General features: G+C 40.5%; 1 protein-coding gene across 2 annotated transcripts in view; it reads right to left on the reverse strand.

Annotated features, from left to right (window-relative positions):
• Window positions 1-19,890, reverse strand: part of sntg2 (syntrophin, gamma 2) — a 1,097,028-nt gene that overhangs the window by 108,739 nt on the left and 968,399 nt on the right. For both annotated transcript variants that reach the window (XM_087975850.1, XM_087975858.1), the window contains exon 10: window positions 14,093-14,220. In XM_087975850.1, coding sequence (XP_087831976.1) covers window positions 14,093-14,220 — 128 coding nt within the window. The remainder of the gene's footprint in view (window positions 1-14,092; window positions 14,221-19,890) is intronic.

A 19,890-nucleotide genomic window follows, 5' to 3' on the forward strand; every position in this document is an offset into this window, starting at 1 on the left:
TAAGATCATTGGTCTGATTCTGGCCTCACTCTCACATTTCTATTCCCCCAGATAACCTTTGACTGCCTTCTTAATCAAGAATCTATAAATCTTTTCCTTAAATTTAATGATCCTGCCTCCACTGCTCTCTCTGGGAGAAAAAGAGTTCCAAAGATTCACAACTCAGGACAAAAATCTTCCTCAGCTCCATCATAAACAGAAGACCTCTTAATTTCTAAGTAGCATCCACTAATCATATTCTCTCCCACACATGAAACATTCTTTTGGCATTCAACCTTCCCAGGCTGCTCAGAATCTCTATGCTTTGATAAGATTACCTCTTATATTGCCAAACACCAATGGACACAGATCACGGTATCTCATAAGATCATCAACCCTCCCCCCACCACTGTACCACCTTGAGTAATCTTCTTCAAACTGACTCCAAAATGTATATCCTCTTTTAAATAAGGAGATCAAAACTGTACACAGTACTTAATGTTCTATTTAATTCTTTCATAGCATTTCTACTTCTATACTTCATTTCACTTATAATTCAGTCACATTCTGTCATATTATGGAGGTGCCAGTGTTGGACTGGGGTGGATAATTTTAGAAATCACATAACACCAGGTTACAGTCCAAGACTTGTTGGACTATAACTTGGTGTTGTGCAATTTTTAACTCTGTTATATTGCCATTACAGCCCTCCATTTTCATTTTATCAGCACAAACCGGCTGTAGAATAGGAGGCAGGTCTTCCTTCAAATCAAGATTATTCAGATATATTTCTGGATATCAACGTTCATGTCCAAATAGTGACAGCTAATAGATTGGCAATGCCCAAATGCATCTCTTGCTTACCTGTCAGAATTCACCTTCAGAATTGTCTCTAGTGAGCTGCCATCATACTGAATAGATGCCTGATCTCAACATCATAAATAAACAGTTGAAGTGAACTATGTGTTCATTGATTTCCTGAATTAGCAACATCACGTGGGATGAATAAGATAATTCAATTCATGCTTCAGAATTTTAAATGAATTACACCATGGTAATTTAATTTTTAGATTCCTAGTAATGCCTTGAAGTCAGATAAATCAATAACCTCTACAAATCTCTTGATTTTATATCCAAGTGGCTCTGAAGAAATCAAAAATTGAAAGGAATTGATGAGCTGACAAAACTTTGTAAACATCTATTCAATAAATAACGAGCCATTCTAATCAGTTTATAATAATTCCAATGCCTAGATTTCCATTACTTCTGTAACTTAGATCCAAATGACTGTTTAAATGGATTTAGACTGATTCAAATGGGAAAAAAAAATGCTCTTTTCAACCTGTTTCTCAATTGAGAGTTTATTTGCACAGCAACAGAAACAGGATCACATTAAAAATAGGAGCAGAAAATCTCAAATCTAAATGAGTTAAAATAAAAAGACACAATGAAAGGCATTCCTTGAAATGGGAACAAAAATTCAAAAGCCCTGAAAGCATCTTAAACAAAAAAAAAGCAGAAATTGCTGGAAAGGTCAGCAGGTCTGGCAGCATCTGTGAAGAGAAGTCACAGTTAATGTTGTGGGTTCAGCGATCCATCCTCAGAACTGATGGTAGCTAGGAAAGAGTTTGTTTTCGTGCAGAAGGTAGGTGGGGGAGGGGGTAAGGAATAAACAATAGGTAGAGATCCTGACCAAAGACAGAGAACAGTTGGACAGACAAAGGAGTGGATAATGATCAGCATAGGAGAATAAATAGCTAATAATAGGGACTACTATGGCTACCAATGGGTAGCATGTAGTAGCAGACCATGTGACAACAAGGAGTGGTAAGTGAGTTTGGGATAAGGACATGTTAGAAGGTGCTTTATGCCCTAAAACTTTTGAACTCGACATTGAATCCAGAGGCTATAGAGTTCCCAAACAGAAAATGAGGTACTGTTTTTTTCAACTTGCACTGAAGTTTTGCTGGACAACTACAGAAAGTACCTAAATCCACTTGCACAAACTGAAGTAGGAGGGGAGTAAGATGTGACAAGTAGGAATGAAGAGAATGGTAAATTCAAGGTGCAGAACTGAGTCTGGGCAAAAATGATAGAGAGGCCCAGCCACTGGTTATATTTGTTGGCTACTAAAATGAAGGTGGTGTTACCTGAGGAACTGGCAATGACAGCCCAGTGCTGCATGTAAGTGTCTCAAGGATAATTCAAAGTCATTATTGAGAAAATGGAAGAAGTGCAGTGCTGGGGTCCTGAGTACAGCTCCGAAATATTATCAGCTGTTTTAACTGGCTGAAAAAAAATCCTGAGGTAGAGACCTTCTGGATTCCAAACCAGAAGGAAAAAAACAAACTGGTGAATGAAATAGTCTGACTCATCTTGTATACTGGCCGGTCAGACCAATATGTCCATTTCCCAGTACAGAGGGATCTCGATTATCTGAAGGAAACGAACGGTGAGTATTCCGTTTGGTTAAATCGAATTCTGGATAATCGAATGCTGGATAACATAGTTTAGCCGAGCATCAGGACATTGCGATTAGTTTAGATTAGATTACTTACAGTGTGGAAACAGGCCCTTCGGCCCAACAAGTCCACACTGCCCCGCCGAAGCACAACCCACCCATACCCCTACATTTACCCCTTACCTAACACTATGGGCAATTTAGTATTGGCAATTCACCTGACCTGCACATCTTTTGACTGTGGGAGGAAACCGGAGCACCCGGAGGAAACCCACGCAGACACGGGGAGAACGTGCAAACTCCACACAGTCAGTCGCCTGAGGCGGGAATTGAACCCGGGTCTCTGGCGCTGTGAGGCAGCAGTGCTAATCACTGTGTCACTGTGCGATCTTGCTGGATAATCCGAGAGTCCGATAGTCGGATAATTCAATGCCGGGCAATTGAGGTTCTTCTGTATTCATGTTTATTCCTGCTTGTAAAGCAAGTCATGAGAACAATTGTCGAGAATGTCACTGACATGAAATGGCATTCGACAAAACTAATACAAAAAAAAGTCAACATTATTTCCCGATAAATTTAAACAACTACCATCTTCAAGTATCCAAAATGACTTCAACTGAGAAAAAAGATTCAGTGGAGCACCAGTAATATGCATATCAAGAACAAATGGAGATAGCTAAAAACCTTATGATATGTCAACATTCATCAAAAAGCAAAAATAAAATGATTCAATATCTTTCTGAGTTTCATGGGAGGAACAGGAAAAAAAGCAACTAATATTTTAGATTGAGGTCAGATTGCAATAGAGTGAGACATAAACTGACCAAAGGAAACCGTGCAAATCTGTTCATGGGAAAAACAAGGAAAGATCAATAGGAAATCTTCAGAGAAATAAACTGAGATATAGAGCAATTAAGTCATCTATAGGGCAAGGACTCTACTTGTCAAAAAAGACAGCCATAGAAAATCAAAGTGGTAAGAGACAATGTAAAACTAAAACAAAATGCATACACAATGCAGAAAGAAATCATTTTCGTGAATGGAAATTATATAAAAGACAATTAATTTAAGTAAGGAAAGATAGCCATGCTGTTCAATTACTTCACAAATAAAGTAAAGGAAGAGGTCAGCATGCCAAAGAAACTATTATTAAACCAGGGTCAGAGACTTATAAATATAAGTGAGGTAAATGAAATGGAGAACAAGAAATGATCAGATACATCTCCCAAATTAGTTAAAGGGATTCTACTGATTAAACAGAGAACAACATGCAAAGATAAAACAAAATAAACAATGATGCAATGAAAAGAAGGACAGCCTGTGAGATGTATTTCAGATTTCCCAAACCTTATACAGGTGACAACTTGCCAGGCAGATCTTGGGAGCATTAATTATGTCTTCCTGTCCTTTAACCATTGAGGAACTAAAGAAAGGTTTTCAGATTAAGCTTTCCACTCCCAACAATCAAGTGAATTTAAGCAGATTTGCCAAATACACAGGATATTACAGGTAGCCGTTTGCAAATGAGACCTATAGAGTGGTGATGTCAGCCAAAGGGATTGATAATGGCAGTTTAGCAGGTACACTTATTTGACATCCTGTTCTTCCATGAGACATATACCACGTGACTTGCCTGCCTCTTCTGTTTGGCGCAGAAATCCAGCACAGTTCGGAATAACTTCAAAAATAGATGAATAGTCCTTATTCCCAAAAACGAGGACCATGACTGGAAGTACCTCGACAACTGGCATCCCATCACTACAGCCTCTGTATTACTTTGCCTTTTCACAAAGATTATAGCTAAAAGTCAAAGTGACACACAATGGAAATAAACTCAAAACTGAAGGGGGTCCTTGCTATGATTTTGAGATGCAACAGAAATATTGCCATTCAAAATATCATCAAGAGTTCAAAACAAAAGAAGAAAGATCTAGCTGTAGTTTTATGGCTCTCCCAAGGGTATTCAACTCAATTTGACATAAATTACTATTGAGATCGCTACACAAAGTAAACCTGCCCTGGTTCTTGTAACATTAATCTCAGTTTTATACCTTAAATAATATCACCATAATTTAAGGCAACAGCAGCAAAACATTTCTAATCAAAATAGCAAAGGGTGTAAATCTGGGAGACTGCTTGTTAATAATAGACTCTCCATTAACACCAAACAATTAACAGTTTCCACTTCTCCACTTCATGTCCATTTCTTTATAAAAATCAGAAGACCTGGAGACTTAAAGATGAAACCTTGGCTCACATCCCACCAGGGAAAACCAAGAAATACCTAGGAGTCTGAATAGACCCTTGGACAGAAGTTGCTGAAAGTGATCAGGATGAAAAGCTGAGAAACTGAATTTCCAGTTTCATGACAGCCACTCTTCAACCTGTGCAAAAACAAAAACAAGCTTTTTAAAACACGGTATCTCGAGGTGGTATTACCAAATGATACTGTCAGAAATCTCTAAAAGTGCATTAGTTAAACTAGAGCAAATAATTTAAAATGTTGTTAAATCCTTTATTTCCCACAAACTACCAATGGCTTTCTGTACTCAAGCAATAAGCATGAAAAGCCTTAGAATGCCCAATTGGAAGATCCAAATACTACTGGCCATCATTAAAAAAAGCACTTAAGGTGGCTTATAAACCTGTAATTCAGGCATCCCTCTGGAGGTAAAAGCAATACCAATGCCAGAAAGGATTAACAGAAACTAAACATCCTCAAGGAAATAGAACAACTTACACACCAGCTGCATTAGGACCCTGGTCAAAAGGGCTTCAACACACTGCAGCACTCCTGACCTGCAAAGAGAAGAAGAAAACTTCTACAAAAGTCTTTGGCAAGAACGGATGTCCCCGCAACGTCATCTACAGATGCCTGACAGACAGACAACGTGATGAGGACATGCCACAACCCAACGCCCTAACCACTCTACCTTATGTAGAAAATATCTCTGAACTGACAGCCAAATTCCTCTGACCACTCTGATTTATGGCAGCCCATAAGCCACGCTCAGACAATAGCTCACCAGAACAAACAACCCAATACCCATCATGTGCAAGACAAACACAGTGTACAAGATGAAATTCTATATAGGACAAACTGGTAGACAACAACCGATCTGCATTCATGAACATCTACTAGCCACTAAATGCCACGACCAGCTATCACACAGATGTCAAGGACCACAAATTCAACTTGGACAACACAACAATAATAGGACAAGCCAAACAGATGACAGTCAGAAAATTCCTAGAAGTATGACACTCATCTGCGGACTTCAACAATAAACACATTGACCTAGACCCAGTAGACCGACCACTCCGACAAACAACTGGAACCAGCAACCAGAAGCAAAGGGAACAAAATCAAATAAATTTCAACTGATACAGTACAGCAGTACTTCACAGGAGGCTCCACAATATTGAGGATGTCACCTAGAAAAGGGATGAAATGTCTGCAAAGCAAATTCCCAGCTCAATGCACATACCCACAACATCTGCATCTCTGAGAAATATAGTAGGGTGTTACAAGACAATATTGCTGAAGAATCCAGAATGGGGATCTCCATTCTCCCATAGATTACATTCAACAGGAAATATATGGAATGGAGGGAGTGGAAACTTGATAAATGGCTTTACCTCACCAGTCAAGGCGCAGGTATTGGATATGTAGAAAACTACAAAGTATAGGGCACATGGCTTAATTCTGCCTATAACATCAAATTGTCCTGATTTATTACCAGCCAATTATTTTGCAATTTTTATCCTACTGTATCAATTCCAACAAGGGGAGAGCCTAACACTATTAAATCTTGTGCAGATGTGAGATGATAGTAGAAATCCTTGTGCATATCTCCAGAATGTGCCTGTTTGTAAAGAATGCAAGGACAGAACACCACAACAAGATTTGAGGAATGATATAGGTATTTATTACTAAATTCAATTGGACAAGCCAACATGGAGACAAGACTGATTGCAAAAGGCTGATCTCTGTGGACACCAAATACTATCTTCAAAAGAAGACTTGATCGTGGCTACAGTTAACATCACAATTTCTGATGAGGTCCATAGTGGGATGTTGGAAAAAACATCGATCTAAGAGAAAACCAAATTTGAACACCACAGGGTGGAAATCGAAGGCAATGAACAGAAGCATCCAAGCCTATTTATACAGTGGTATTATATTGACAAAGCAGCACCCAAAGTGGGCAGAATAAATAGCATTTTGCTGAAAAGGAGGTTGAGTTAATCTCTGGAATGCGAGGCCAGCTGACTCAACAGAAGTTTAGCAATTAATGACTGTAAACTATCTGTCTTCAATTCCACTTAAGCAGCATGTTACCAGGACATACACTATCCTTATCAAGGCTTTGTGGCACCGTGGCAATGTCCCTTACTCTGAACCAGGAGGCCCAGGCCCATTAGCTCCAGAAGGGTGTAATACTATCTCGGAATTGCTTGTTGATTTGAAAAGGTTTGTCCCATCCCTTATCCTAAAGGATTTTGTGATGCAATGTAGTGCCTCTGCTACAGGGTCAGAAAGTCTAGGTTCAAGTTCCACCTGTATTGGAGGAGCGACTGAATAGGTTGATTTAAAAATAATTTCTGGAGTGCACTATTAATTTTCAATACACCCAGATTAATTTGAAATTTTAGAATTTAGATGTGCACCTTTGAGTTCTCTCTCCGTCTCCTTTTAAAGGGACTAGCACCATTTAATTTGGTCTGATTTGCCTTATTTGATATAACTTTATTTAACTGACTTTACAAAAGAACTAGCTTATACCATCCTTGGGTTATTGTGGAATAGCATCTATATCTAGGCTAGGACTGGGCAACTCTCTCGTCTCTGAGGTGTATTTAACAAGTTGAATCAGACCATCCACTCATTCAGGTCTACAATAGTTAACAGAACATAGAAAAATGATTCAAAAACTCATCTTCCTGGTTGGGGATGGCAGACGATCACTAGGAAAAAGTAATAATATTTCAGTGGTCATATCCTCATATAGAAGATTAACTATCTCCTCCTCTGCTAACACATTCTGCCCGTTTGGCATCTGAGATTGTAGAGGGTGCAGCACACCACTTGAGACAGGGATCCACTGACAGCTGCTTCATGCCAAGGACACATTGACATTTTTCTTGTTCCATCTTAAATGAGCTCAGAATGACTTTTGTGCATGAGGGGCCGAGATATCGCCAGAATATAATCCAGTGATTGTAGATGCTTCCAAGCTCCTGGATGTTGGTGGAAAGGAATTGTCCCTTTAAGTCACACAGCAATACAGGATTACACACAACACTTGCTGTCTGGGAACTTGGTGGGATAATCTAGAGATCCATGGGAGGATGTCAAGGGGAAAACGTATCCTTAATAGGACTGTGAACTTTCACATACTGTCCCAAAACATCAAGCCATTCTTATTCCAGCTGCTGGAAGTGGACTCGTGGTCACATGGACTGGGTGGCAATCATGTCCCATTAATCCTAAAGATAACAGCTGACCTTCATTTCTTTGCAAATGGATCAATTCAGGGAGCTACTTAGGATTTCTGTGACTTTTTACAGCCCTCAATTCGTACATGCATCTGGGAAAACCCATCAATTGATCTAGCTTCCCCTTGACACAGGGGCTTGAGCAGTGAAGGCATTAGTATTTACTGCCATTGTTGGTTTTCCACAGGTTGAGGGTGGAATTGATTGTAGCCACATAGCAATCAGAGCACCCCATCATCAATCAGAAATATTCATCAACAGAAAAGGATTCCACTTGCTCAATGTTCAAAGGATTTGTGAGAACAGCCAGCTAACGCAGAGCTGCACTTGATACCCTGAAGCTGTCACAGGTGCCAACCATTTTCAAAAGCCCTCAGCTAGGCACATCGCTCCATACCTGCCACTTTTAGGAAACCCTCAGACTAATGTTGAGTACAGATATAGTGCTGCCCATGTTTGGACCAAAGCCAATTGTGGAACAAACCGATGGTACCATACAGTATAGCCCAGAGTATTCTGTCTCAAGTGGTGCGCTGCACCTTCCACAATTTCAGATGCCAAAGGGGCTGAATGTACTGGCAGAGAAGGACATACAGCAAGAACTAGCAGAAAACAAAAGGGTGCCAAATTATCCTCTGAAGACCACAGGATTTAGTTCATTTTCTTGTGGAACTGCAACCATGTCTGCAGGGGCACTGACCCACTCAGTCATTTCAGCCCAAGTCAGATGGGTTTGAAAGGATTACTTCCTGGTGCTATCTCTTAGAAGAGGAAAACTCTATTGGCCTTGACCCCATCCAATAGCACTTGTAACAAAGTGTCACTGAGGAGGCATTGTTTTGAAGCTGATGGGGTGATGAGCACCACAGGCTGATTGGATGCTCCTGACTCACAATGAATGACATCCATATGGCATTTAATGTAAATATGGCAGTAGAACCGACAATCTGCCAAGGCCAAGAATTTCCTGCTCATTCATCACATAATTCACAAGTCACTCACCCAATATCTTGCTTGTAACAATGAGGTGAGAAACATGATCATGCAAGATAACTTGCCCTGTGTACTGGCAGATGTGTTGCCACCTATGATGCCTGTCACCAGTTCGAAAATGGAAAATCCCAGCTACTGGGTCTACACCAGGCCTCCATTTGGGCACTTATTACCATTCTCTGAGCTGCTCCTGGTAACCCTTCACATGGTTGTTTGAGAAGGAACAGTCTAATTGCCTTTGAAATGCCTCAACTGAAATTACCTCAGCATGCTTTCATACAATCATAGAATCCATACACTGTGGAAACAGGCCCTTCAGCCCAACAAGTCCACACCAACCATCTGAAGAGTAACCCTACCAGAACCATTCCCCTACCCTATATTTACCCTTGACTAATGCACCTAAGCTACACATCTCTGGACACCAAGCGCAATTTAGCATGGCCAATTCACCTAGCCTGCACATCTTTGGATTGTGGGAGGAAATTGGAGCACCCAGAGGAAACCCACACAGACACGGGGAGAATGTGCAAACTCCACATAGAAAGTTACCTGAGGTTTGAATCGAACCCAGGTCCCTGGCGCTGTGCGGCAGCAGTGCTAACCACTGAGCCACCATGCCGTTCCTTTCAAGGGAGTGCATTCATTTCAAGAATAGCTCTTGTGCACAGAGCACAGGGGGCTACACAAATGTAAACAATATTGTTCAGGACTTTGGGGAAAGCTGCATGCTGATGAAAAACAATTTGTTCACACATCGACAAATCTTCACTGATTGTGAGCACTCCTGAGGACACAAGTGCTCAAGCATAAATATAAGTTCTTCCTACTTGATTGTCTGTGGGGAAAGTGGCAAAGTTGCTATTTCTGGCAAAATAATGCATCTGTCACCTGTTTGAAGCATCTGTGCACTACTAACCAACTGGAATTTGCAGGGTCTCCTGTGGTAGTCTCAAATGCGCCTGAACCATAAAAATTGATGGCTATAACAATCATCTTCAATGCTGTACTTATCCTGGAATCATCTGCAGGTCAAATTACAGCAGGAGCCATCACTTTATCATAACCTCCTCTTGAATCTCAGCTTCCCCTGCTCTTCAGCCTGACATTACTGCAGTTAAAAGCATAAAAACAGGTGCTGTAGTCCTCATGAAAAGGAAGAAAAGAAAAGATTTTTAAAATACTTCATTCAAGTATGACAGGAGAGTATTCCTCAAGATTCAATCTTTGATCATCTCCTGTTTGTCCCTAGGAAATATCATCCAAAGTCACAATGTCAGATTATTTACGAACATAAAAACATGGAGGATGTTGGCCATTTGGTTTCCCAAAGAGGTCAGAACTAAGGGCCATTTTTGTGGTTAAGTGTTGGGGGCGAGTAAGTCAGGTGGCAACTAATATGCCATCCCCACTGTAAGATAACTCATTTAATCACCCACCAATCAGCTCATTAAGAGCCGAGAGGTGAAAATGGGCGAGTTTCTTGGTGAATCACAGGCCTCAAAATTGGCGTTCTGGAGAACCAGAAGTTGACAACCAGAGGCTGGAAACTCTTGGGTCCTTACTTTCACCAATCCAGGCTGAGACATCGGGGCAGTCAAGTGGTGAGAGGGTAAGTTATTTTTATCACCGTGTCGCAGGGGAGAGAGGTCACCAAGTAATGGAGTTTAAAGGAGTCAGAGGCAAGGGCAGAGGTGTGGCTTTCAATAGACAGTTTAGATTAGGGCAATGGGAGGCACCTTTGCAAGCTGCCAGTCAGGATGCCTGGAATAATCAATCAAAAGCCACTTTTCTTTCCTAATAAGAAGGCAGATGTTCTGGGAGGTGGCACACTGAGGCCCTTAATGGCCTTTGATTGACAACTTAAGGGTCATAATTGATGTCAGATCGAGAGATCTTTTTGACCACAACTTAATGAGTGAGATGGTGAGAATGGGGTGAGTTTCTGTTCAAGTCCAATTCGCTCAATTCTTTCCTGTCTTCCCATCTCTTTCATCACTGCCAGCGTAGGGATAATTCACACCCTAAAAGTCAAACTTGCAACCATAAAAACAGAAGTTAAAGACAATTGAATCTCAGATGAAAACAAAATTAAAGGAAAGGAGAGGTCACCTCAGGAAAGAAGGGGTCACCCTGTTGGGAGTTATTTATAGGCCTTCGAATTGTTCCAGGGATGTAGAGGAAAGGATAGCAAAGATGATTCTTGATAGGAGCAAGACTAACAGGGTAGTTGTAATGGAGGTCTTTAACTTCCCCAATATTGACTGGGAATACTATAGTTCAAGTACTTTAGATGGGTCAGCCTTTGTCCAGTGTGTGTAGGAGGGTTTCCTGACACAGTATGTAGACAGGCCAAAAAGGGGCAATGCCATGTTGGATTTGGTACTAGGGAGAGAATCCAGCCAGGTGTTAGATTTAGGGACAGGTGAGCACTTTGGCGATAGTGAACACAATTCAGTTATGTTTACAACAGCAACAGGCAGGGATAGTTATATACCTCAAAGAAAGAGGTATAATGGGGGAAAGGCAATTATGATGTGATTAGGCAAGATTTAGGATGCATAGGATGGGAAAAGAAACTGCAGGGGATGGACGCACTTGAAATGTGGAGCTTATTTGAGGAACAGGTACTGTGGATCCTTGATAAGTAAATACCTATCAGGCAGGGGGGTAGTTGTTGAGAGAGGGAGCCATGGTTTACTGAAGAAGTTGAAGCTCTAATCAAGAAGAGGAGGAAGGCTTATGTGGGGATGAGATGTGAAGACTTAGTTAGGGGGCTTGAGAGTTATAGGTTATCCAGAAAAGGTCTAAAGACAGGACTAAGAAGAACTAGGAGGGGACATGAGAATTTATTAGTGAATAGGATCAAAGAAAACCCTAAGGCTTTCTATAGGAATATCAGGAATAAAAGAATGACTAGAGTAAGATTAGGGCCAATCAAAGATAGCAGTGGAAAGTTGTATGTGTAATCTGAGGACATAGGGGACGCGCTTAATGATTACTTTTCATCAGTATTCACATTGGAACAAGGCAACATTACTGAGAATACAGAGATGAAAATGTGTTGCTGGAAAAGCGCAGCAGGTCAGGCAGCATCCAAGGAACAGGAGAATCGACGTTTCGGGCATACAGAGAATACAGAGATACAGGCTAGTAGATTAGATGGGATTGCAGTTGACAAAGAGGAAGTTTTAGCAATTTTGGAAGATCTGAAAATAGATAAGACCCCTGGGGAGGATGGGGTTTTTCCTCGGATTCGCTGGGAGCCAGGGAGAAGATTACAGAGCCTTTGGCTTTGATCTTTATGTCATTATTGTTGACTGGAGTGTTGCTAGAAGACAGGAGTATAGCAAATGTTGTTCCCTTGTTTAAGAAGGGGAGTCCGGACAACCCTGGTAATTATAGGCCAGTGAGCCTTACTTCGGTTGTGGGCAAGGTGTTGGAAAAAATTATAAGGGATAGGATTTATAACCATCTGGAAAGGAATAACTTGATTAGAGATAGTCAACATGGCTTTGTGAAGGGTAGGTCATGCCTAACTAACCTTATTGAGTTCTTCGTGAAAGTGACAAAACAGGTGGATGATGGTGAAGAGGTTGATGTGGTGTATATGGACTTCAGTAAGGTGTTTGATAAGGTTCCACATGGTAAGCCATTGCACTTACATGGAGTTTCAGGATTGAAGGGGATTTAGTGAATTGGATCAGAAAGTGGGTAGCTGAAAGATGACAGAGGGTGGTGGTTGATGGGAAATGTTCATCCTGGAACTCAATTACCAGTGGTGTGCCGCAAGGATCTGTTTTGGGGACACTGCTGTTTGTCATTTTTATAAAAGTCTGGATGTGGGCATAGAAGTATAGGTTAGTAAATTTGCAGATAGCAGTAAGGTAGGCAGAGTTGTGGATAGTGTTGAAAGATGTTGTGGGTTACAGAGGGACATAGATAAGATGCAGAGCTGAGCAGAGAAGTGGCAAATAGAGTTTAATGTGGAAAAGTGTGAGGTAGTTCCCTTTGGAAGAAATAACAGGAATGCAGAGTACTGGGCGAATGGTAACATCCTTGGCAGTCGAGACGAAAAGAGAGATCTCTGTGTCCAGGTGCATAAATCCCTGAAATTTGCCACCCATGTATAGAGTTGTTAAAAATGCACATGGTTTGTTGACATGGGGATTGAGTTTCGGAGGCCATGCTTCAACTGTACAAGACACTGGTAAGGCTGCACATGGAGCATTGTGTACAGTTCTGGTCACTGCATTATAGGAAGGATGTGGAAGCTTTGGAAAGGGTTCAGAGGAGATGTAGCCTGGTATGGTAGGAAGGTCTTACGAAGAAAGGCTAAGGGAACTGAGGCTGTTCTCATTGGAGAGAAGGTTGAGAGGTGACTTAATCGAGACATATAAGATAATCAGAGGGTTAGATACGGTGGACAGTGAGAGCCTTTTTCCTCAGATGGTGAAGGTTAACATGAGGGGACATAGCTTTAAATGGAGGAGTGATAGATTTAGGAGAGATATCGGGGCAGTTTCTTTACTCAGAAAGTAGACGGGGCGTGAAACGGCCTGCCTGCAACAGAAGTAGACTCACTGACATTTATGGGCAAAGAACATACATATAGATAATGATGGAATGGCTAGGTTAGATAGGCATCAGATTAATTTCACAGGTCGGCGCAACGTTGAGGGCTGAAGGGCTGTACTGCGCTATAACATTCTATGTTCTGTATTCTAAATTCTAAACCTTATATCATTTTCTGGTGTTATGTATTGTGATCAACTTTCAGAGGTTTGGTGAATATTAAATGTCTCAGGAATAGTTTTGCAATTGTATCCAACTTTGTCTTCTGAATTCATCTTTCTCAAACAGAGCAAGTTTTGAAAGACTGCTTGATTTTACATCAGCATATTTGATGCAGCTGTTTGCCAGTGCTGGTTAGATACAAAGGTATTTAGCTTCACATTGCACATCCTCATATCTCTATGAACATAAACCTGATTAATCCAATGCAAACTGTCTCTTCTGATAAATTTATCCACTACATCAGACATAGAACACTTTTTCATCTTTGCAAAGGACACTGTCCCACAGTGTACCTGAACACTCATTCAAACAATATCTGAAACGTTCCAGATTGTTCAATCATTGTCTCTCTGGATCACAAACCTTAATTGATCTGCTCCAGCTCTGTACCTTGAGACTCGAGCCATCGACAAAGGGACTGATAATGTATCAAGCCAACGCTTCTCATATTTTGGTTCATCAGCTGAAGGTGAAGAAGGTGATGATGGTGCCTGCACAGAATACATGAGAACTGTAAGAAACCCAAACTAATTTGAAAGCCACAGCAGTGCTTATGTCTGGAATAAATCACAGCACCTTACATTATTAATGTCCAGATTTCATAAATAACCAAACATAGATGAAATATAAAAGTGTAAACAGCCCAGAGGTTTGTGACTCTGGGCCTTTAAGATCAACCACAAAATCAGAACTGCATGTCAACTACTGTCCATGTGGATCTCAATATGTATTCAGACATGAGCAGAAAGCAGACATGTTAAATGTTTTATCCATTCTTTATTGAATTTCCAAATCGACATGTGAGCAGATTTTAGGAAACGATTTTGAGAAAGAGAGAAGCTTAACCCATTTTGAGATCAACTGTAGGTTAAGATCTTAAAGTTTCTGTCATCACACACTATCCCCATTAAGAATTAAGGAACATGGTTCAACAATGAAATTTTTTTTGTTTTACAATTGTGCAATCTAACAAAAGAGTGAACTATCAAGGTTTTTGATTTTATTGGCTAGTTACACACTGATTGACACTGTCACAGCTCAGGATGGAGAGACAGTTTCTTATTTCATACATTAGCTGATTTAAATATTAATATATTTCCTCACTCAGGGGTCAAGTTGGTCTCCTTCAGATGCTCATTTGACTGAAGGTGTTAACATTTTCTGTGGTGACTCGATTACTTCACTATCATTCAATGTTAACTCATTTACATTATACATCTATTGTCATATGGGAGCAGGCATTAGCACTTCACCTTCCATGTGATATATTGGAAATCAATAGATTCCAATAAGTCATCAAGAAGGATTTAGTAGAAACCAATATAAGATAGAGAGCAACAATGAATCTGTTGCTATATTGTACTACTGTATAAACCCCAACAACACTGACACATAAATTAGGAGAAGTAGTCCATTCGGCACTTATCCACTCTGCCAGTTCATCAAGTCACAGTTAATCTGTTGTGTTCCAACTTGCTCATTCCCATCTGTCCCCCAACAACCTTTGATGCTCTTACCAACCAAGAATCTATTCAATGGGCTTTAAAAATATCTAATGGTACAATTTTTGTTGCCTTCTGAGGCAGAGAGTTCCAAAGCCACACAATCTTCAGAGAAAACAAAAACTCCCCGCATCTCTCTCCTAATTTGAAAACAGTATCCTTTAGTGATGGACTTAAGCACGAGACGAGAAGACAGAAATAAAAGTAGGTCATTTGACCCACTGAGTCTGCTCTGCCATTCAAGGAGATCACAGCTGATAATCCTCAACTCCGTCTTCCTTCCTCTTTCCCATAATTCTTGATTCTCGACATAGCCTCTACAGTCTCTGTATTTTGAACTTTGGTAGGAAGAATTATGGTATCGAATATTTTCTAAACAGGGAAAGGTTTGCAAATTTCATCAATTCCTCACTCTCAGGACAAGAAATTATTCCTCCTCTGTCTTAAATGGGTGATCTCTCATTCTGAGAATATGTTTTATGGTCCTAGACTTTCCCAGAATTCAGATTGAAGATAAATAGGGAAAATGTTTACAGGTTACAAACTAATAGAACTAATGGTGGGACATTTTTTTAAAACTCAAATTAAGAATTAAGAAAATAGAATAGAGATTTAGGGCCAGGTGATGTCTTATACTGATGATATGAGAGCTGGTGGACCCCATTGTGGTTCATAGTTACCATGTCTGCAGCAAGTGTTGGTTGCTTGAGGAGTTCGAGCTCAGAGTTGATGAACTGGAGTCTGAACTTTAAACACTGTGACACATCAGGGAGGGGGTCTTTTTCAGGATTGCAGCTGGTGACTAGTGGAGTTCTGCAGGGGTTAGTGTTTGGACCACAACTATTCACGTTATATATTAACAATCTGGATGAAGGAATTCAAAGCGTTGTTGATATGTTTGCAGATGACACAAAAATAGGTGGAAGAACAGGTAATGTTCAGGAATTGGGAGCCTGCAGAAGGACTTGAACATGCTAGATGAGTGGGCAAAGAAGTGAATCATGAAATACAAAGTGGGAAATTTATTGGTTATGCACTTTGGTAGGAAGAATTATGGTATCGAATATTTTCTAAACAGGGAAAGGTTTGCAAAATCTGTAGCACAATGGAAGTCCTAGTTCAGGATTCTATTAAGGTTAATATGCAGCTTCACTTGGCAAGTAGGAAGACCAAAGCGATGTTAACATTCATTTCAAAAGGGTGAGAATACAAGAGCAGAGATGCACTGCTGAGGCTATATAAGGCTGTGGTCAGATTGTATTTGGACATTGTGAGCAGTTTTGGATCCTACATCTAAGGAAGGATATGTTGGCATTAGAGGGGTCCAGAGGAGGTTTCCAAGAATGGTGCTAGGGAAGAAGATCTTGGCATATGAGGAGAGGTTAAGGACTTTGGATCTTCACTAAGTGTCAGTGGTGGAGGGATTGGCGTTTTCTAAATTGCAACCGAGTTCACTTCTCCTCATCTTAACTCTGGTGAAACAAGCTAAAGGTCTCCTCATAAGACAACCTGCTTATTTCAGGAATCAATCAATCTCCTCTGAACCATCTTTGAAGCGTTTACATCCTTTCTTAAACAAGTAGACCAAAATGCCATACAATATTTGTGATGTGGTCTAATCAATGCCCTGTATAACCTCTTTACTTTCATGTTCAATTCCTCTTGTAATAAAAGGCAAGCATCCCACTAGTCTTCTTGATGACATGCTATACCTGCATACATGCAGCACATGTACAAAATCTCTAAGGTCCCCATGCACTTCTGTATTCTTCATTGCATCAATATTGACCTATCACCTAACCTAATATTCCATCTCAATTCAGTGGAGTTACAGGTAAACAGGGTGGTAAAGAAGGTAGATACAAAAACAGAAAATCTTAGCAGGTCTGCCAGCATCCGCAGTTCTTTCAGTTTTTGATTATGTGGCGAAGATGATGTTTGGCATGTTCGCCTTCTTTGGTTAGTGCATTGAGTATAGGAGTTGGGGCATCATGTTGTGGCTGTATAGGACATTGGTGAAGCCACTTTTGGAATACTGTGTTCAGTTCTGGTTTCCCTGCTATAGGAAATATGTTGTAAAATTTGAAAGGATTCAAAAAATACTTACAAAATCATTGCCAGGATTGGAGAGAGACAAGTTGAGCATGCTGGGGTTTTTCCCCTTCTGGAACATTGGAGGCTGAGGGGTAACATTACAGACCTTTATAAAATCATGCTGGGCAAGGACAGGGTGAATAGCCATGCTCTTTCTTCCCCCAGAGTAGTGGAGTCCCAACCTAAAGGGCATAGATTTAAGGTGAGAGGAGGAAGATTTGAAGAGGTACTGATGGGCAACGTTTTGACACAGAGGAAGTGGTACAATTACAACATTTAAAAGACATCTGGAAGGGTGCATGAATAGGAAGCATTTAGAGGGATATGGGCCAAATGCTGGCAGATGGGACTAGATTGGTTTAGGATAGCTGGTTGGCATGGACGAGTTGGACTAAGGGGTCTGTTTCTGTGCTGTACAATTCTACAACTCTCACTCAGCTTTCATACCAAGATAGTTACTTCTTGTTCAATTTAATTTATGAGCCTTAGACCCACACTCCTCCCTTTCAAACTGCACATAAAATTCAATTTTATTATGGTCACATTGAGGTGCCTTCATTGTGAAGTAATTGATTAATGCTGTTAGATTGCACAAAACCAGATCTATTCTGGCCTGCTCTCTGGTCATTCTAGAACATATTCCCGATAGAAACTATATCAAGAGCATTCAAATAACTTGGTTATTATTACCTCCCTGATTTTTCCAGTTTATATGCAGGTTAAAATCAAACACATTTCTGTCCCCTTCAAAAAAATTCATTTTGTGTAATTTATCCAATATTTTGGTTATTGTTCAGAATCCCATACATCATTCCCACCAGTGACATTTTTCACTTACTATTCCTCATGTCCACCCACACTGATTCTATACTCTAACCTTCCAAACCAGATTTTGGTCTGACCGTTGCATCACTGATAGATTAGATATGGAATGGTAGCATTTCTAAACAAGCTTCCAATTCTTGTTGAATGTCTCATACCCCTTAATATTTAGATCATCAGATCATATTTCTTCACTTCAACTTGCCCTAACTCTTATGAATGTTATGCTCATTCAGATAGGATCCTTTAGCTTTATTTGTTACATTTGTAGCATTTGTCTTGACTGCTGATTTTTTTTATGTTTCGTCTCTCAGTCCCTTTCTGCAATTTTCTTACTTGGTTTTTCCTTTGCTGTCCTACCTTGACTCTACTCATTTGATCTGCAAAAGCTTGATTCCACAGTGCCCTTGTTTACTTTAAAGCCTTCTATACTTAGCTAGTTATGTGGCTCAGAGGAACATCATTCCAAGCATGGCTCAGGTGTAGACAATCTGAACACTGCAGACTCCGCTTTCTCTAGTCCTGAAGCAATGCCTCATGATTTGGAAACCACTTCTCCCCGCACCAGTCTTTGAGTGGAGCATTCACTTCTCTAGTTTTATTCATCCAATGCCAAATTGCATGCAGCTCAGTTAGTAATGCAAACAGTAGCATCAACTTTGACGGGCTGCTTTCTAATTTAGAAATGAGATATAGAGAGTCCAGAGAAAGTATATTCCTGTTAGGGTGAAAGGAAAGGCTGGTAGGTATAGGGAATGCTGGATAACTTAAGAAATTGAGGGCTTGATTAGAAAAAAAGGAAGCATATGTCAGGCGTAGACAGGATAGATCAAGTGAATCCTTAGAAGAGTATAGAGAAAGTAGGAGTATACTTAATAGGGAAATCAGGAGGGCAAAAAGAGGACATGAGATAGCTTTGGCAAATAGAATTAATGAGAATCCAAAGGGTTTTTACAAATACATTAAGGACAAAAGGGTAACTAGGGAGAGAATAGATCCCCTCAAAGATCAGCAAGGCAGTCTTTGTGTGGAGCCACAGGAGATGGGGCAGATGCTAAATGAATATGGAAAAGGATATGGAAGATATAGACTGCAGGGAAATAGATGGTGACATCTTGAAAAATGTCCATATTACAGAGGAGGAGGTGCTGGATGTCTTGAAACACATAGAAGTGGATAAATACCCAGGACCTGATCAAGTGTACCCTAGAACTCTGTGGGAAGCTTGGGAAGAGATTGCTGGGCCTCTTACTGAGATATTTGTATCATCAATAGTCACAGGTGAGGTGCCGGAAGACTGGAGGTTGGCTAACGTGGTGCGACTGTTTAAGAAAAGGTGGTAAGGACAAGCCAGGGAACTATAGACCAGTGAGCCTGATGTCAGTGGTAGGCAAGTTATTGGAGGGAATCCTGTGGGATGGGATGTACATGTATTTGGAAAGGCAAGGCAAGGGATAGTCAACATGGCTTTGTGCATGGGGAATCATGTCTCATAAACTGGATTGAGTTTTTTGAAGAAGTAACAAAGAGGATTGATGAGGGCAGAGCAGTAGATGTGAACTATAGGAATTTCAGTAAGACGTTTGACAAGGCTCCCCATGGGAGACTGGTGAACAAGGTTATATCTCATGGAATACAGGGAGAACTAGCCATTTGGATATGGAACTGGCTCAAACATAGAAGACAGAGGGTGGTGATGGAGGGTTGTTTTTCAGACTGGAGGCCTGTGACCAGTGGAGTGCC

This window comes from Chiloscyllium plagiosum, unplaced genomic scaffold (assembly GCF_037043375.1).
Source record: "Chiloscyllium plagiosum isolate Xiang-an unplaced genomic scaffold, Cpla_swu_hap1 HiC_scaffold_3, whole genome shotgun sequence".
NCBI lineage: Eukaryota > Metazoa > Chordata > Chondrichthyes > Orectolobiformes > Hemiscylliidae > Chiloscyllium > Chiloscyllium plagiosum.